Source organism: Aphis gossypii, chromosome 2 (assembly GCF_020184175.1).
Source record: "Aphis gossypii isolate Hap1 chromosome 2, ASM2018417v2, whole genome shotgun sequence".
NCBI classification, from domain to species: domain Eukaryota; kingdom Metazoa; phylum Arthropoda; class Insecta; order Hemiptera; family Aphididae; genus Aphis; species Aphis gossypii.
In genome coordinates, this window is record NC_065531.1 from 44,348,838 (window position 1) to 44,369,787 (window position 20,950).

Here is a 20,950-nt window from a genome sequence, read left to right on the forward strand (position 1 = left end):
AAATATAAATTATAATATACCTATATAATATTCCTATACCTACTATAGTTTTGTTTAATTTTAATTTTAATATTAATATTATAATTTTAATTTGAATACCTATATGTATCAATGTATACTTATTCATATTTTCAGTTAAGATCTTTTATTTTGTTTTTTTATTCACATGCAGAATTGTTTACATAATAGTTCACTATAAAAATACATCATGTTCGCATATGACATTAAAACCAATTATAAATTAGATAGGTTTAATTTTATTTTTGGTGTAGTACCTAATAAACCTACTATGAAAAATGTCTATTCAAAATCTAATGACGTTACAAATTCTTAAACTGCTATTCTATGTTCTATATAATTATTTATGCATAATGCATAAGCACATAAACAAATTCATATGTATGCCATGATTAAAATAATATATTAAAATTAATAAATAAAAATAAAACGAATTCATTGAAATTGTCTATAATATTTATGATATCTGTACCTAAGGCACAAATTTGTTTCACCATGTCCACCGTTACTATTTAAACATGAATCAATCTTGCAAAGTATTAAATAATACAAATAAAATACCTTGGTAGATTCCTACTATTATGCAAATCGTAATTATTAAGTACATACCTTTCAATGAAATTTTCGATAAATATTGAAATATTAGTAGGTAAACAAATTAATAAAATAATACACTAACAAATACAATTACAACACAAAAGATAGCTGTTTTAATAAAATAAAAGTATATAGGTTTACACCTATGAGACTTGCACAAAATATTTTAACATATTTAAAACGAGAAAAAATATATATTACTTAATAGTTGATACCAGAACAATACAATTATGAGATTAATTCTAAAATGAATATCCGTTGCCAATAATTAAGAAATTGTGGTCAATTATCGAATAATCTAAACATCTGAAGTAGGGGAATTCGTAATAAGTCACTTTTATAATTATATAATTATATAATATATTGTACGAATATGATAGTGGTAAATATACATATTATATATAAATATGAGTATTGACTATTAAATTAGTTTAAAGAAAAAAATATCGGATAGGTAATATTTTAATCTGCATAATTAATTAATTTACCTATACTCATTTATCCACTTTATACCATTTATTATTATTATTATTAATAATAATATTCCATGTGCAGTTATATATATACAGATATAATAATTATGTTTATTTTATACTTTATTGCTTTAATAATTAAATTGCATATCAAGTGCCGTATTGTCATTAATATTCTAAATATAATAGCTTATTGATTTCTTATTGCATTGAAAATAATTTTTGCAAAAAATGTACATATTAAACAAATATATTTTAAAAGTAGTGTCGTACACTCGTACCTACCATATTATATAGAGTGATTAAGTTGATTCAATATGCATAGTAATATAAGATGCAACAAGGATATTATATAAAAGGTTGGTTATTCTATGAAATTACTATTAGTATCAGTGCTCGACTTGGGCGGGAACGCATGGAAACTCAACTTCTACATACTAGCTTTTGATCTTAATTTATTAATTAGCGTTCCCATACTACATTTTTTAGTTAATGTGAAATAAATGTTCAGTTGGAACGCTGTTTTTTAATTTATTTTTGGGTTCCTATTCTTTCAATTTACCAATTCGAGCACTGATAGGTATGGATTATTAGGTTGAATAAACATAAATTGTGAATTTGTTACTTCAATTGGCATTGGCTATAATATTTGAAATATAGTCGTTATTGACACGAGTTTCATGAAGTGCTCTTAAGAAGAATTTGTGTCTATATTTAATGGTAAAACTTGGTTTGAAGATACTTAGTATATTTCCCAGAATTGAATACTATTAAAGATAACTGTAGGATGAAATATATTCTGATGTGCCAACAACAATGTGTCTAATAATTCTTTTATTTCAAGTGAAAAACTTGTTATAATAAAATTGTTACATAATTAATTAATTGCTAATTTATTTTTAGTTCTATTAGATCGTTTTGCTTAAAATTAATTTTATTAACCAAATCGTTGTATTCTCGTTGTAACATAATGCAATTTTGCTGTTATTGACGATACATTTGATATGTGATTTAACGATGATTGTACAATTTTACTTGTGATTTTATAGTTACCAACATTTTTTCATTGATATGTTTATTTATATTTATTTCTCATTATTTGTATTTTTTGATAGACAGCAGTACCCAAGTGTAAATAATAGATATGATCGATATTATTTCGTTTGCTAAAATTGTTTAAATATTTAATACCCAATACCTACCTATGTAGGTATATCGTATGTGAAGAAATTTCAAATTTTAACTGTTGAAAATCAGCAAGCTATATCTATGATTGTAGTCAGTAGCGGACCAAAAGCACACAATGTTGATGCAGTTCTGTGGACTTTTCTAAGAGGGTGGTCCACCTCATGCCAGTATCAACAAATTACGCACTAAGGCCTGACCTCTTGGTTTCTTCGACCTCGTTTCATTTAAATCATAACATTTTTATAAGTAAATAATGTATACTAGACCGTCTAGACCAAAATTAAAATACCTACTTAATATGAAATTGGATCATTTGAAATTTAAGTTCAGTCCACCACTGATTGTAGTCGGTAAAACTTTAAAGAATATACCTACCGCCGCCCGCCACAAACTAAAAAGTAAATTAAAAAAATATTATTAGTACTCTTAAGGTGCAACGTGTCACTTGATAGTTGGTACTTAAAATATGTTAATCAAGATTTAAAAAATAAAATTATCAACGATACCTATTGCTATTGTAACGTAATTATATTAATCACAGCCCACAGGTTAGGTATACTAGGCAATATTATATAAAAAAAAATTATATTCATATTTTGTGGAATTGTTATTTTTTTTTTTTTTGGTTGGTACGGTAACTTAATCATATTACTTATTTGTTGCTACCAGTCTATCACGGCTAAAGATATCTAAAGTCGTGATTGCTACTAATTGCTAAGGTTTACTTAGGTAGGTTGGTAAGATAATAATATAATTCCGTTACGGTTACATTAATTTTAATTTTGTTATTGTTTTGGTTATCATGACAACTGTAATGGTTAGATATTTGAATATTTCATATCCTACCCAATCATGCCATTATGACGTGTTAATTGTAAAAAATACTTTTAGAATGTAAAAAAAAATACGGAACAGTTAGGTACTTACTTATTTTTAAAAGTATTTAAAATAGGGATTTGAATACTCAATAAAAAAATCATTAGAGATCAACATTGTACACGACTGTCCCATTAGGTGAAACTATATGCGTCATGATAGACCGTAAAACCCCCATAAGTTTAAATAAAACCAATTAGAAATTAAATTTTTACGTCCATTTTGGTATAGATAATTGTTTCCTGTAATCCTATAGATAAGGACATTATTTAGATATTTTTATAAAAACAAGTAGGTACTTTCCACATTATAAAATATTACACAATACTCAAATTACAATCAGTTTACAATGGTTGATAGTCCGATAAAATACTGTGTACAAGACGTAAAATCATGCAAATTGAAATTATGTTGCACCTAAATACCTAATACGGTTACGGTGCTTAAATAGTTATTCATAAAACATACCTAGGTATCTATACGGATCGTGTAAAATTTCGACGACTATAATCGCTTACTTACAAGCAACTCAGCAAGAGAAGTGTTTTCCATAATCGACACACTAGCAGCTAGTAGCACAGAATAAATCAATTACATTTAACTTGAGTTACAATAAGTGCTAAGTATAGATTGATCACCCGATGTCATTTTTTTACATAGGTATTGAATAGTAAACAAGTAACCTATGCTCAATAAACTAATTTTTAGGTTATTTTTCATAAGATTTATTATTTAAATGATTTTAATATGACTTACGAATAATATATTAAATAATTTATTATAATTAACTGATGAATATACTTTGACGTATAATTCATAATCAAGTAATTTGTCAAGTATTCTGAATCTATTTTTCCCGTAGTAAATTAAATTATGCTTAGTTCGAGAATGGAAAATAACAATTAAAATTAAAAGTACCTATATAGTTAAGTACGATAGCGAATTAATGACAATAACAGTATTTATTTAACTTATTTTTTATATAAAAAACTCAGCTAGTTAAAAAAATTAACTTAGTTGTTAGGCTAAATTATTATTTTTTTTTTTTAATGTAGGTACGAGAATTGTCAAGAAAAAGTATTAAAACAATAAAAAATTTTAATTTTATTTATTTTAAAAACAAATAATAATAGGTAATAAACTTCAAAATGTTATTGCCAGTGTTTAATTTATGTGATTATGTAAGAATAGTTTTTAGGTAAGCCTCAATATAAATATATATCACTAAAATTATTATTTAATCTTGATAATAATAATGAATGAATAAAAAAAGGGTTGTCAGTGAGTAACGCTTTGCTGTACAGTAGGTCACTATTAATTATATGTTAAATTTAAATCTAATGATATTGAATTTTTTTAATTCAAAGCTGAAAATAAATCTTAAGGAATTATATATTTTAGAGCAGAAACTTGTTCAAAATTGAAATGTATTTTAAGGAAATAATAATCGTAATAAATTCGGAAGTTTCCAATAATGACGTTTCGAGTTTTCTCTATAGCTATATTGGCTATTTGAAGGAAAACTTAGTATTGCATTTTTTAACTTTAGATATAAATACAAACAATTTTATTTATTTTCAACCACAAAATTACTTGCAAATTTTATGGATTATGATATATATCGCAAAAATGTGAACTTTAAACGCTTATAACAAAAATATGAGACTAAAGATTTTTTCTTTTTTTAACTACAATTAGAAAAATGTAATTATAAGAAACCTTGTATTAAATTATTAATACGTTTTTTTGGTCATCAACAATTTTTTTATCGGCATTAAAAAAAAAATACATTGAAACATCGAAAATTTCAGTTGTCATAAATAGTTCAAAAAAATATTTTCAAAATTTAAATGTTTATAGATAACACTTAATAAACATTTGGTGAAAATTCCAAGTATTTACAATAATTTGTTTTTGACTTAAAACTATATAAAAATTCCCGATTTTCTTAAAAACTACTGGAAACTTCTTAGTTTTGACCTCTATAATGCACCAAGGATATTCACTTTGCCACCCCTGAAGTTTTAAAATTAAGTATTATTTCGACAAGTTATGGAGTACACACAAAAAAAAAAATCATTGTAAAATCAATACATTTATCACTTTGTTCAGAATCTAAAATAAGATAGGTAAAAATAAACAACAAAAATGGTACAAAGAGACTTTCTGTATTACATTAAAACATAAAAATAAATAAATAACAAATTAGAAAAAAAAGTTGGAAATTGTGTTGAGGAAGGAAAAATAAACAGTTCTTAGATTAGTTTGTACATATTGAAATATATAATAATTTTGATCAGAATATTTTATTAATATATTAATATAGTTTAAACTATTGTACATTTTAAATCACAAACCTTTATAATGTATTTTATCAATTAAATATAAATTATAAGCAATGTTGTTTAAAGAAATAAGACTTTGTCTTATATTATATGAATTGTCTATCACACTAGTATTTTAAATCTTATACAATTAAATATTCTGTAACTAGAAAATTGTTCAATGTCGGTTAATATTGCTTCATAAACAGATAAATAATTTTAGTATATCATTAAAAGCATTCCAAAACTTTGTTTTGAAATTGATTAATAAAACCAGGGCTGTTGCTAATCAATAAAATAGTAAAGCATTTATAAGGGATAAACAATTAAATAAAAATAAAATAGAAAATAGAAAATAATAGATTTATATCAATACCACTTTATACATTATTTTTGTTTGGAAAAAAATAGTAACTATAGTGGTAAATAGTTAAGCAACAACCCTAGAAACAGCAATTATTTTATTATAATCAAAATAATTAATATATGTTTATTATTTTAAAAAGATTTAAATACATTTGTATTTTATTTCACAATCAAATAGGTTTCTCAGAGTTTAAAATATTAATAATATAATTTATAAATTTTAATATTGTAATAATATATTTGGTTCTGAAATTACTTCAAATAGTAATAATTATGTATACCTAAACATATTAATGATTAAAATTACATGGTAAATACAATTTATAACAAAACATATTTGTTAATATTTATTATTACATACATAAAAAAATAGTAAAAGTCAGTATAAATATCACAAGAAAAGTAACTACATATAACTTGATTCTACATAATCAATACTTTAAAAGTATTGAATTTAAGATAAAAAGAAAAATGTAAACATGCATTTAAATTAAAAAATATTGTTCATTTATCACTTTATATTGAATAACATGAATACAACCATTTAAAACGACTAAATCCTGTTTTATTTTAAATCACTGTTAAAATAAAAATCTAATTGTAGTTAAATTATTAAAATAATTTTTTGATTAGATAGGATTGGTCACTTGATTTGTTTTCTCTACATTTTACAAAAAACTCAATAGATACCCAATACTTTGGTCAAGTATTCATTAACATTATTTTTTTTTTAACTTAGCTTGATTAAATTTACAATATTATAAAAGATATTTAAATTCTTACGAAAAATGCAAATAATGTTACAACATATAGCCAATTGTATTTGAATGTGTTAATTTTGTAGGCGTTAGATTTATTCACATATATTATTAAATAACATAATTATGTTATTTTTTCTACAATATATATGTTAAGTCTTGGATCTTCAATAAAATGAAATAAAAAATTATCTGCAAATCTTTATTAAATATGTATTTAATAACCTTTAGTTTTAAAAAAATATCAGTGACAATTTACAGCATACCTACTAAAACATAGCATTACAACAAATTTTAAATTAACGATATTTTGGATATTCTGTAATTATAGGTGTTTTCATTTTTCTAATGAAAAAAAAAAATATAATTTGTTTTTTGTATTATATTTAAAATAAATTTTAAATTATACAAATATGAAATCTGAATATTGTATTAATTTCTATTAAAGTTGAAAATAAAATCTATAACTAATATAGTTGTTGAGTTCTATTTCTAAAATATATAATATCACATTAAATACAAAATGTTTTAACTTTTAATTAATGAATATGGTTACATTTATTGAGTTTTTAATATAAATAAATATACACTTAACCGAAGCAGTCACAAATTATTTCACAAGTTTAACAAAATATTTAAGAGTCTACATGTTTCTACATCATTGATACAATTCTGGTACATAAATTAAATGAGATATATATTAATCATTATACCAATAAATAACTAGGTACTCTAATAATTAAATTAAATTAACGATGACTAATATTCCTAAATAAAACTATTATATTTTAGGCAGAAAATATTGTTAAATCTTTTCAACAAAGCTTGATGGAAACAAACCACTTTTACCAGTTCTCAATAATGTTCCTCTATACCACCCATCTTGCCTAATCTTATGCACATATAAAATATCTCCTACACGAAGTTCTAGTTCATACTCACTATTTGGTGGATATGCAACAATACATCTGCACCTAAACATAAAATTTGTAATAGTAAAATATATGTCATATATATTAAAAGTTAAATAAAATAATTTAAAACAATTAATTATATCCAATATTTTAAATTATTGTATTAAAAATGTATTCATACAAACTAATATATTTATACAATAAACAGTGGTGGACTGAAAATCTTTGATCATAGATTATAATGATAAGTAATTATAAAAAGCGGGCAAGTGAGTACCGCTCTGCTGTACATTAGGTGCCGTATGGATCATTATTATATATTATAGGAGTGTTAAATTTGAATCCAATGATAGTTATCATTGTATACGAAAAACGATTCTGAACGAAGATGATTTGTCAGCCTAGGATATAATTTCTAGTGGTTGGTGAAAAAGGTGGTTTATGTTTTAATGGCCTGAATACAACAAAATTTAAGTTCTTTTATAATAATTGTAAGTTAAACTTATGAAAAACCTTGTATTAAATTTTCAACTCTTAGCTACTTATACAAAAATTTTTATGAAATATACCTACAAAATAATTTGCAAATATTCATGGTTTTGACGAATTGTTGTCAATATTTGAACTTCAAATGCTAATAAAAAAAATTGTGCCTATGTATTCTTATAATTTTTTAATCACTATAAGAATAACATATGAGGAACTTTGTATAAAATTTTCAAGTATTTTGATAGGGCCAAAAAAATTTTATCGACACTTCAAAAAATTGAAAATTTCAGTTGTCTATAAATAGCTCAAAAAAACTCAAAATATTTCGAAAATTAAATCACGTAAAGAAAACGCTAGTCTTAATAACGGATAAAATTTTCAAGTATCTACGACTTATACTTTTTGAATAATAACAAATATTTAAAATCGTTTGAGGATAAATCGTTATCGTTACGCGATTTCGTTAAAATTTAAAATTCAAACGCACTTAAAATTTTTCCTATAATGATGCTTCGAGTTTTCTCTATAGATACTTGAAGGTAAACTAATGGAAAACTTAGTGTTGTATTTTTAATCCTTAGTTATAAACACAAAAAAATTTATGATTTTTCAACTTCAAATAATTTGCAAATATTCATGCTTTTGACGAATTTTCGTCAAAATTTGAACTTCAAATGCTAATAAAAAAATATTGTGCCTATGTATTCTTATAATTTTTTAATCACTTTAAGAATAACATATGAAGAACTTTGTATAAAATTTTCAAGTATTTTGAAAGGGCCAAAAAAATTTTATCGACCCTTCAAAAAAAAATTTTCAGAAAAATTGAAAATGTCAGTTGTCTATAAATAGCTCAAAAAAACTCAAAATATTTTGAAAATTAAATCAAGTAAATAAAATGCCAATCTAATAACTGGTAAAATTTTCAAGTATCTACGACTTATACTTTTTGAATTATAACAATATCAAAAATCGTTTGAGGCTAAACCGTTATTTAGCGCGGTTTTGTAAAAATTTAAATTTCAAACACTCATAAAATTTTTTTGTCTGAATCCGGTAGAGTTTTTTTTACAGATAATTGAAGAAAAATGTATGGAGAACCTTGTACCAAATTTTCAAAACTTAGTTATAAAAGAAAAAAATTTATGATTTTTCAACTTCAAAATTACTTGCAAATTTTCGCGTTTTCGACAGATTTCGTAAAAATTTGAACTATAAACGCTTATAAAAAAAAATTGTGACTAACGATTTTTAATTTTTTTTAGCTACATTAAAAACAACTCATAAGGAACCTTGTATTAAATTTTCAAAACTTTTTGGTCATCCAAACATTTTTTATCGACACTTTAAAAAAAATTTCTCAAAAAAATCGAAAATTTCAGTGGTCTATAAATAACTCAAAAAAAGTCAAAATTTTTTGAAAATTTTACTATATACGGATACCACTGACATTAACATTTGGTGAAAAATTCAAGTATTTTCAGTGATTAGTTTTTGAATTACAACCATAAAAAAAATCGATTTGGTCGAAAACTGGTTTTGCGTTAAAATTCCCGTTTTTTCCGTCATTTTTTTTTGGTTTTTTTCCCGGCGCTTTTGAAAACTATTGGAAATTTTTTACTTTTGACCCCCCAAAGTACAAACTACATTCACTTTCCTATCCGAAACAGGGTCCACTTTTTAAAATCGGAGCACTTTTACTGCTCCAAAACGTGGTGACAGACACAAAAAAAAAAAAAAAAAAAAAAAAAAAAAAAAAAAAAAAAAAAACACACATCATTGTAAAATCAATACATTCATCACTTCGTTCAGAATCTAAAATAATTGTTAGTCTCCCCTTATAGTTTAGATGTATATTTAGTAGTAATAGAAGAAAGAAGACATTGACTAATGATTTTGGTGTTATGATCAGTCAGACCTATTTGGCTTTTTTGATATTATATTTTTAGATTCTATTACAGAATTACTAAGCCTTATAAACTTCAATATTCCATGAACCAGTTCGTCCATGATATAAATGTTTAAATTTGTACATCTGAACTTTATTTTCATAATTATGTTTATTATACAATATTACTTTATATTTAACTTACATATTTTGCTGAGCACGTGAATTTTGTTTAAGTTTTCGATCTTGAGGCTTAATGTCTACTGAGACACCATTATTTGTATCTAAACTGTGTGATTTACGATGATGTATTAAAACCGATGACCCATTTGGTTGTTGTTCACTAAAATAAAATAACATTTAATTTAAAAAAAAAATAAGATAAAATTATAAAAGTTTTACGAATTAGACAATTATTATAAGCACTTCACTATAACAAACTACCTTTCAAACTTTCCAGATAAAATTAGGATAACTATATTTTTTTATAAATTTGAGTAGGGAACACTAGTAGATTCTAGTTTAACACCATCAATTGTCTATGAAATAAGAACTTAAAATCATTAAAATAATACATACCTCTTAAATGATTAAAATAATATTTTATACCATTTAAGATAATAATCTCATTTTGTAATTTTTAATGTTGTAAACTAAGGATCTCCCTTTAATTTATTGCCCCCTTTTATTTCAAATCTTTTTAAAATAGATTATTAGAAATTTGAATACTATAACATACCTTTAGTATTTTTAAGTATTTAAATAATATTCTTTTAACCAACTCTTCAATATTTTTTGTAAATATTCAAATACTTATTAATATTACTTGGTTAAAAATAATTATTCGTTGTTTGGTACTCAGTATTCTTGAAAAAACACAAAAGTTATCAAAGCCATTAAATATCAAGTTTGATTAGTGTTACCACTGGATTTTGTCTTGGATGCCACCATATAAAAAAATTGTTTATGGACAAAACAACATTTGCTAGGTTATGAGTTATATGTTTACAAAGGACTTAGAATTTTTTCAAAAGCAAACAAATACATTTTTCTTAATTTCTAATATTTTTAATCATATAATATGCAAAGTACATGCAAAATTTAAAGCAGCACCCACAATCATTTGTAAAAACAAAAAAAACAAAACAAAACAAAATTTTTAAAGGACTTCTGATTTATTTTAAGCAAACTGTAAAGGAAACTATTGGGAATTCGAACAAATATAATTTCTTTTATTAGTATTTTAAAATCATATAGTGTTTAATACCGTGCCTATAAAATTATTATACAGTACTTTTAATTGATATCAATAATAAAACTACTGTTTTTATTTCTTACCTTTTAAAATTATAGTTTCCTCTGACTTTTAATGGAAGTTGCTCAGGAACCTTGTGTATGGCATCTACATTCAGTAATTTTGATGGACAAGAATCGGATCTTTAATAAATCGTGCAAAAGCAATACAAATGAAAAAAAAAAAACCACAAATAATTACTACATGAGACAACAATAAAGCGTGATTGACAGCCAAACACATAAATACTCTTAAATATCATTATCTACTTACCTAGTGTGAACTGGTTGAGATGGTGCAGTTACTGTGTTGTTAGAAGTATTATCATCAAATACTGGATTATCCATTGAATATACAGGGGGAGGGGATTTTCTAATTTTTATATTAGAAAAACTACGCATCACTGAATTTGTAAGAAAGCATTTTTTCCTTCCACGTTTTTGAGCCAACTGAAATAATAAGTGCATTTATAGGTATATTTTTTAAAATTATTTTTAAGTTTATAATCATTTTATTAATATAATTACATTATCTGGGCTCAAGGAATGTGACGGTGATGCAGTAATAGGAGCAGCAGCACCAGCAACAGTATTAACCATACTAGTAGTTGTTGAATCATTGTCAGTTAATGTTGCTGTGGGCTGAATTGAATTGGGCAAAACTATAATAAAAGAATACATTTTAACTTTATTTTTAAATTAACATTTAGATAAATACCAAAATTTAAATTAATTTATTATATAATACCTGTTTTACAACACATAGATTTTACATTGTGTGTAGGTGCTGATCGAACACGTGAAGATGTTGATGGCATTTCAGACAACCAACTTGATACACGACTGTGTACAGAAGGACTACTGCTACGTGGTGGTAATTCAGGGGGTGGATATAAAGGTAAATTTTCATCTATATCACTTTGAAAACTACAATCTATACAAAATATATAAAACAATAAATACAAACATTATATACAAATTGTAAGCAATTAATTTTTCTTAGTGGTATGATAAAAAGGATGTTTTAATGATAAACAAACATCTATTCCAAAACTTTAAATAATTAAGAATTTTTTTTAAAATTTAAATTGTTTTATTTATAAATACTGTTTATAATTTTTATTCGATACTAATATCAATATTTAATTGGTATTAAAATTGCATATAATATTATGAATAAAACTCTTATTATTTTAATTATTTATTTATTTTAACAATTATTCCATAATATTTCGAAGAAAACAAAACTAGTACAATTTATGTCTTCATCTGATGATCCTTAATCTTAGTTAAATTACAATACATTTTTTAAACTAACAAAGACCAAATGTATTATCCATATATTATAAATTATAAAAAATGGATAAGTGGGTACTGCTCTGCAGTACAGTAGGTGTCAAGCGGATCACTATAATGTAATTAATAAATTCAAACTTAATGACATATCTTTATACATAAAATACTATTCTGATCAACCATGATCTATCAGCTTATACAACTAAGTAAATTTCATGTTATGATTTTTTATATTGCTATTAGGTAAAGTAATTTATTTTACTATTAGTAATAAAAATATGTTTATTTATTTATTTACGGGGGGAAAAAAAAACTCCGTTTAGTACAATATGTTAGATCTACTAGAAACTTATATAGAACTAATAATGTGATGCAAGAGTGAAAACATCTAAAAAATTTAAATAAAAGGCAAATAATTGGCCAGAATTGGAGTTGTAAACCAACATTCGGGTTGAAAAAAAAAACAATGGTAGGTTTTGTATAGGCATGTGTAACCTATGCAACCACACAGGACAGCGAATCTTTTTGGAATTTTAGGAGCAGCCTTGTTTATGAATAAAAATATATAAATTATAAAAGGGCAGCATATTAGAAGTAATTGGTACAGGGCAGTGAAAAACCTTGCACCAGCATTGGGTAGGTTGATATCTTAATAGTTAATAATAATAGTAATACAATTTTATATATAATTAAAAGAATTTTTTTTTATAACAAAAATTAAAAGTTGTATGCGCATGGGTATATATTATAGAAGATTGCAAGGGAGACTTTATTTTAATCAACGTTGTGGTGAATGTGTGTGGAGATATCATTGTATGTAGAAAATATAAAACTATAAATAAAAGTTTTATATCTACATTAATAATGTTTATGAAATATAAATAAATAATTAACATCATTCTTCATAATTTAAATTTGTGTTTTTGTCAAAATTTGAATTTAAAAAATTTGCAATTTTTCATGATTTTGACAAATTGAACTTCAAATACCCAAAAAATAAATTGTGTCAATTTATTTTAAATACTTTTATACATCTATAGGTACAATTTATGTGTTATCACTAATCATATATTAAATTTTCAAGCTTTTTGATAGTGTTAATTATATTTATAGAAAGAAAATAAAAAAAATAAAAAATTGTATTAGGTATAGATAACAATCATATAAACTTAGTAAAAATTTTATGTATCTATGATTATACTACATCAAAAAAATTAAATCAATTTTGTCAAAATCAAAATTTGCATATAACTTTTTGTTTTTTTCATTGATATTTTGAAAAATACTGAGGATTTCAAAATCACCCTCAAAGTTGAAAACTTTTAAACTACTTATCATAAAATATACATAAAAAAAACAAATTCATTGTTCGCTTAAAATCTAAAATAAAATAAATTATGGTACTGATAATAAACAAAAAATAATTTTACCATTTAATTGACCATTAAATGACAAATGATCATCTTTTTGGTCTTGAACTGAAGATGGACTATTGTTAGATTTTCCAAGTAGACGAACAGATATTCTAAAATAATTTATCAGTGGTTAAAATTAATATTATTTTTAAATAATTTTTTTCAAATTTTACTTTGCAGGTGTTACATAGTTTCCAGGAAATACACCAGAACAATTAGTTTTTAATGATGTTCCTTTATACCAGCCATCTTTACAGCATTCAGTAACCATATATAACTGACCACGCTTTAATTCAAGTTCATCAGCTTTTTGAGGTTTATAAGGGTACAATGATACATGTCTAAAAAAAAAATATATGGTATTATTATGATATTTTTGAATCATTATTCCAAGTTCTTTTTTAAATAATATATAACAAAGATCTTGGACGGAATGGTCAAGTAATAAGTATAATACAGCAGTCTTAATGCTTACCATCATCAATTTTAACCTTGCTATGGATAGCATCTCTTTCAGGACTATCTAACTGTCTCGGAAAGGAGAACTCAATCCCCCTAATGATTTATTACACTTAATTTTATAATTTTATAGTATAAGAAGTAGACAATTTTAACATTAGGATTTGGAATAAATAAATATCAAAATGTGTCATTCAACTTAAATTTTACCATATTGTCTACTACCACTGACAATTCATTATAAAGTATAATTAATAATTGATTTTTTAACTTACTTAGCTGGCAGTTGAATAGGTACTTTAGACCTTACATTCTGGGTAACTATTGGTTTAGAATGACTTCTAAGACTTCCATGACGATGAAGTTTGGAATCTCTCACTCCATTCATTGGCTACAAGCACATCAATTTATAAATATTATTATTAATTAACTTAAATATATTACATAAATAATTTTTGTGTTTAATAAACAATGATTTTATCATTTAATGGATTTCAAAATATAGTTTTTAAATTAAGACTCTAGCTTAAGTTATTCAAAAAATATACTTTATATTTATATAAGAAAAAAAAATTAAGTGTAAGTTATATCAATAAATTAAAAATTAAGAATTCTCTCTTCTGTATAGTAGATTTAGAGTGAATTTATTTTTATTAATAAGGTCAAAAGATGCATCAACATGTAAAATATATAGTTTAAAATAGTAAAATTATTTTCAAAATTGTATTTTATACACAAAAAATAATATACATTAAGTTTCAAAAGACTATTAATATTTTAAAATAAATAAAATTGTTAGTGGAGCATTCATTATTTTTTGTTATAAGTATTCGATTTTGATATTCCAGCATAATATGAAATTAACTTAATCTTAATCATTAATAAAAGGTTATTTTAATACTAATCATAATGGAATAATTGTAACTTAAACATTAAATTATTAATACCTAATCAAAATTCTAACCGCGTTTAAATATATAACAATAGAGACATGTAAAATATTTATAGGTTTGAATAAAATATTGTGTGGCTAAGCCAAAAATTGCTTCCCTTGATGAACCATACACTGTTTTTCATCATGTTTTTGCATATAATTTTGAAAGCAATTATTTTTCAATTTAATATATCTGTTCTAAACTAAACAAAAAACTTATTATCTAATAATAAATTGTGTTTAAATAAATGCTACTTATTAACCTGACTGGATTGAATTTCTAAACTGGTATTTGGAGTAGAAAATACAGCAATATCGTCTTGTGATAAAATCTCAGCCGAATATCTAAAACACAAATACATACATTATTTTGTGGTTATAATGCTCTATTAATATACATCATATATTGTACCAGAATAGTTATTATAATCAATTACTTTTTTTGAATAAAACCATTAGCAAAATAAATAGTACTATAAAGTATGCACTTTACTTTGATATATTTATTAATTCAGTCAAATAATTTAAAAAATTTAAATATTAAATATTAATCTCAAATTTAAAAAAAAACATATTATATTTTCCAATGCATAATATAAGAGTCCATCATATATATTAAGTAATAATAAATTCAAAATTCAAAAATGTACATAACACAATCAAAATTAAAATATTATAGATAATATATAATTACATTTAAACAATTTTGTTGATTGTCAACCTTATATTAATGCAATTAATATTTTTTTTTTAATTCCTAACAATGAACACTAGAAGTACCTCTAATTTATTTAAATTATGAGAAAATAAATTATTAACATTTTTCAAGTTAAATAAATATAATCATATAATGTATCCCAGGATATATTTTAATTGCTATTATTTGTTAATTTTTCTAATATTAATCATTACTGATTAAAAAGTACTAATTAAGTCAACAAACAAAATAGTATATTAGTTTTTATATGATTTAATAGTTACATAGCTAATAAATCTGTATGATTCATAAGCTGTATAATGGAAAAATAGCTTGAAATTTTAAAACTAACCGTTTGTTTTCTGAAGTATGAGGGCCTAATGAAATAGGTCCAACTCCATTTGTGAAACTATGTCGTTTAGGGGGATCTGGATTTGAAGATGGTAAAGAACGATTTATTGAATTATCAACAAAAGGAGCATGTGAAGGTGACCGGCTAGGAGAGCTAGATGTGGTATCAGATGGAGAAGTAGTATTTGGAGATGTAGTAGTTGTAGAAGAAGATGATGAAGTATTCTCACTGGTAACCTTTGTATTATCTAATACATGTTTTGCCTCATCAGTTGCATTATGTTTGGTATTTGTTGATTGGCAAGCAGCTGATAGTTCAGCTGGCAATAAAGGAGAAGCTTCTTCAGGAGTAGGAGGAGCCATTCTACTTTGAGTAGGTTGTGAACTAGAAAAAAAACCAATAATATTTTACATAACTACAAATTTTGAAAATACTTACCTAACTGAAAGTTTCATTAATGCACGAGCTATTTGATTCAAGTCAACAAAAGATAAAGGAAATATTCCAATGCGATCGGAAATTTTTCCCTCTGCCCAATTTTGATCAATGCGCCTCAAAACTGTAATTATATCACCCTAATAAAAAAACATATTTTGTTAATACTTTCTTGTAATATAACAGTATAATAATTTATTAAAACATAATTACAAATACAATATATTACATTGTTACAATTTAATCATTAAATTAATAAATTAAAAAAATTACTTTTGAAAATGATAAGCATCCTTCATCATCTTCTTTATTCATTTTAAAATCATACAATGCTTTACATTGTGGTATATGACTAGGAAGTGATGTTGGAAACACCTAATATCAATAAACAAATAAAAGCATATTAATTGGTCAATTTATAATTATAAAGTTAAAATAAATTGATCAATACTGATTAAATTACATATTATACATGGTAGATATATTTATAAGAACATTTTATCAATTTTAAATCTAGTTCAACTATTTAAAATGAGATAGATTGTAAAAATATGATAATAGTTAAATTATATGAATCCAATATCAGATTATAACAGTTTTGTGGCTTAACATACATTGCTTATGGCTCAAGAGAATCATTCAAGTAAAATGTTAGTAATTAGTTTATAAAGCTTTAATATGCTTTTTCTACTTTTTGCCATCTACTCTATTTGTATTCTCTCCCTGTCTTGTTCCTTATATACGTTACTCAAGACCTGTTTAAACTGTTTATATAAATTAATCTGGAAGAGATAAGATTTTTTTCTAGTAATGGAAAAAAACATTAATTTTTTAAAAACTATGTTTGTTTAATTTACAAAAATTAAACTTTACTAGTTTTAAAAGTATGATTTAATATATCTGGTATATTTCCTAATTCTCTATTGTTTAAGATTTTTTCTATAAAATCTTTTTATTTCTAAGAGCATTAGCATCACCTCATTACCTTTTGTAGCTATGTTTCACATCCATAAAAAATAAGTGATTTTAGGTAACTTGATATTCTATTACAAATGTACAAGTAACAAAGTTATATACTACAGAATATAAATATTTTACATAATATACATTAAAACAGATCAATAGTACAACAGTACAATAATTATTTAATTAACTATTGAATATCAAATAAATGTAATATTTTTTATAAATAATACATACAATTATGAGTTTTTTTTTTTTTAAAGATTATAACTAAGTTATTATATGAATTTCATTTGAAACTATAAATTAATAGTCATTAATCATTATATAACAATACACAGGTGACCTAAGCATTTTAGAATTTTATCGAGAAACAATGCAATAAAATCTAAGAAATTCAAACTTAATTATCATTTGTATTTAAAAACAGATATATTTATTTAAATTAAACTAACCTGTACATATGATAAAGGAAATATACCAATTACTCCATTAGCTTCTCCTTGATACCAATTGGAATCAACTTTTTGACGTAATATAATCATATCTCCTTTTTTAAAACATAAATCCCTAAAATAAATATTAATATATTAGTCATTATAATTATTCTTTAAATTATATTTATATTTTATGTTTCATAATTTTACAATCAATATATTTTTAATATTTACCCAGGTTCTTTAGAAGAATAATCATATAATGCTCTTGCAAACATATTGCGTTGATATGGCACCTTCAAATTAAATATAATTTTATAAATTATTAAAAGAATATAATAGATAATTTAAAAATAAAAAAAATATGTTAAGTATTTATTTTATTATCTCAGTCTTACAATTCAGAACACAGAAATTTTACCATGACTAAACCCATTTTGTATTGTAAATTTTAATAGGTACTAGAATCAATTGATCTACCATACATTTTAAAGGTAAGAAAAGATTAAGATTAGTACCATATGTATTCTGCTGTTTTTTATTTGTAAGTTTTTAAATACTTGATTTAGAAGAAAACGATTGTTTTTATCCTAGTATTTTCAACAGATTTACTTGTTATTTTATTTAAACTAATAAAACTTAAGATTTCTGATGAAGTTACATTTAATATGTTTAATTTATAAGATAGAGACTACAAATACAGATGTATTGTCATTTTAACTCTTTTTAAATTTGTTTAAGAAAATGTAATAAAGAAGATAAGAGTATAATATAATAAAAAAATTAATTACAAGAAAGTTTAAGAATTAAAATGTTTAATATGTTAAGTGTTTTACCTTCCCACATTTTTTAAATCATAATTTAAAAATAAATTTTTAATAAAAAAATTATACAATTATTTATTATTGTAGGTATGACTTATCTTAAATGTTAGGAAAAAATAAAAAATAATATTAACTTGTTTAGATGTTTTTGGTGGTCTTTGATCGGAACATGCAACAGCTGAAGGTTTTTTAGGCGGTGAAACCATTGCATTCTTACTCTTCATACCTTCTAATATCCTCATGAGTAATACATTGGGTGGCAGTTCATCCACTCGACATTCTACAAGTGTTCGACATTCTGGACATCGCAGCTCTTTATGAGTAGCTACAATTTCATCCAGGCATTTTTTGCAAAATGTATGCTGACAAGACAGCACTTTGCTTGATGTATCTAAGCGTTCTAAGCATACTGAACACTCAAGTAAATCATTCAATAACTTCTCGTCCATTATTGAGAAACACAATTATTTATTCTAGTAGAAGACATCCTACACAGAAAAATACAATTATAATAAATAAAACAAATACATAAAAAAAATTATAAGTCAACTTTTTTTTTTTTTGTTAAACAATAAATAATAAGTACTTTATCCATAGTAAAAAATCTAACTCATTATATGATGAAACGTAATGGAGTGTTAATTAATTAAAGGTTAAAAAACATCAGTTTGGTCAAGGGATGCCCACTCAATATTACAAATTAGTAATAATGATAAAATATAAACGATGTAATTGACCCAAGTTCGCTTGAAATGTCTTACCATTATCACAAGCTTTTGTGTCATCATGTAAATTTCCATTTAAATGCCACAATCAACGTAATTCACTCTGATCGCAATTTCCAGCCATCGAAGACCGTTCAGATTGGCTTAATTAAACGCATTGACGTCCAACATGATAATGTGTAAAATAATTTGCGATTTTATCGTCAAATTATTAGAGGAATGAAACCATGAAAAAAAAAAACAATTTCGCACATCTATCGGTTCTATCTTTTATCCCCACCTTAACTAGTTGCCATAAAATCCATCATCTTTTTGATCAGTGCAGCCAATACGGCATACGTGTGAAACGACTCTATAAACGTGCAATACAATAATATTATGGTTCGCAGTGCACTTGCTATTACTATAAATACTAAATACTGAGTAGATACCTATATTATAAATTATAATTTATAATATTATTATGTATTTTAAAAGCTATAAATGTGTTTTCCTATTCCTTTACGACTTTGGTCTATGACGTTTCCAGGATAAAAGCTCTTCTAGTAAGTAGTAACGAATAATTTTAAAATATCGGTATGAGTTATTAAATATTTGTTGGTATGGTTATAAAAGTTAAATTAGTTTATACACGTTATTATTTAATGAACAACAAACGTTTCGACAAGAATTTTGTAAATTGATGCCTTACTGCCTTGAAGTGGTGATAGGGATTTTTCATTTACCTAATATTATCACTGTTTTATTGATTATCTATAATTTAAAAGACACTAGACAGGTATTTATATATATTATGATAATTCATTAGGTACATTATAATGGACTAGGTACCTACCTAATAATATCTAGTATCCAAATGTATATACTTACCAACAACAATAAATGCAAAAACAAACTTTTACTAAGTAGTTACGTTAGCAACAAAAGAATCAAGTTATTACTTATCAATTAATTTATATAATATTATAGTACCTAGTTCTAAAAGTTTCAAGTTAATAAAGAGAATAATATTAACTTAAATTAATGTAATTTAAAAATATCTTAGTTACTTAATTATTTCTAACTACAATGAGGTGGCTCACTGTGGCTGAGTCATGTACCTTGTGATTCATTTTACACGAAACGAGTAATATTATAATCTAGTCGAGTAAAAATGTATTTTTATTTATTATAGTAGTATCTTAATTCTTAATATCTACGTGGCTAGGTGTTATTATGAATACGTTTTT

At 24.0% G+C, this 20,950-nt stretch overlaps 1 protein-coding gene across 2 annotated transcripts; it reads right to left on the minus strand.

The window, feature by feature from the left end:
* Positions 1 to 6,964: 6,964 nt before the first annotated feature.
* On the minus strand, positions 6,965 to 19,990 carry LOC114130606 (E3 ubiquitin-protein ligase SH3RF3-like). Of its 2 annotated transcripts, XM_027995611.2 has the most exons (17): positions 19,758 to 19,989; positions 19,131 to 19,484; positions 18,407 to 18,468; positions 18,191 to 18,305; positions 17,046 to 17,147; positions 16,776 to 16,912; positions 16,338 to 16,721; positions 15,552 to 15,633; positions 14,630 to 14,745; positions 14,069 to 14,236; positions 13,911 to 14,005; positions 11,933 to 12,118; positions 11,713 to 11,846; positions 11,459 to 11,634; positions 11,230 to 11,328; positions 10,097 to 10,234; positions 6,965 to 7,574 (listed from the first exon to the last, which is right to left on the minus strand). In XM_027995611.2, exons 2-17 carry the CDS (start codon positions 19,443 to 19,445, stop codon positions 7,406 to 7,408), a joined length of 2,478 nt encoding a protein of 825 aa, XP_027851412.1. In that variant the 5' UTR covers positions 19,446 to 19,484; positions 19,758 to 19,989; the 3' UTR covers positions 6,965 to 7,405. The 2 variants fall into 2 exon arrangements, with proteins under 2 accessions (XP_027851412.1, XP_027851413.1); XM_027995612.2 differs by lacking the exon at positions 11,230 to 11,328 and having other exon boundaries at positions 19,758 to 19,990.
* Positions 19,991 to 20,950: the final 960 nt, after the last annotated feature.

What these genes read in the sequence shown, in the direction of transcription:
- LOC114130606 (XM_027995611.2), bottom strand. Translation starts at nt 19,445, where the DNA reads ATGGACGAGAAGTTATTGAATGATTTACTTGAGTGTTCAGTATGCTTA. An exon ending in TTAATGAAACTTTCAGTTAG is followed by an intron (nt 16,722 to 16,775) that starts GTAAGTATTTTC and finishes TTTTTTTTCTAG; the next exon opens with TTCACAACCTACTCAAAGTA. An exon ending in AACTATGTAACACCTGCAAA is followed by an intron (nt 14,006 to 14,068) that starts GTAAAATTTGAA and finishes AAATTATTTTAG; the next exon opens with AATATCTGTTCGTCTACTTG.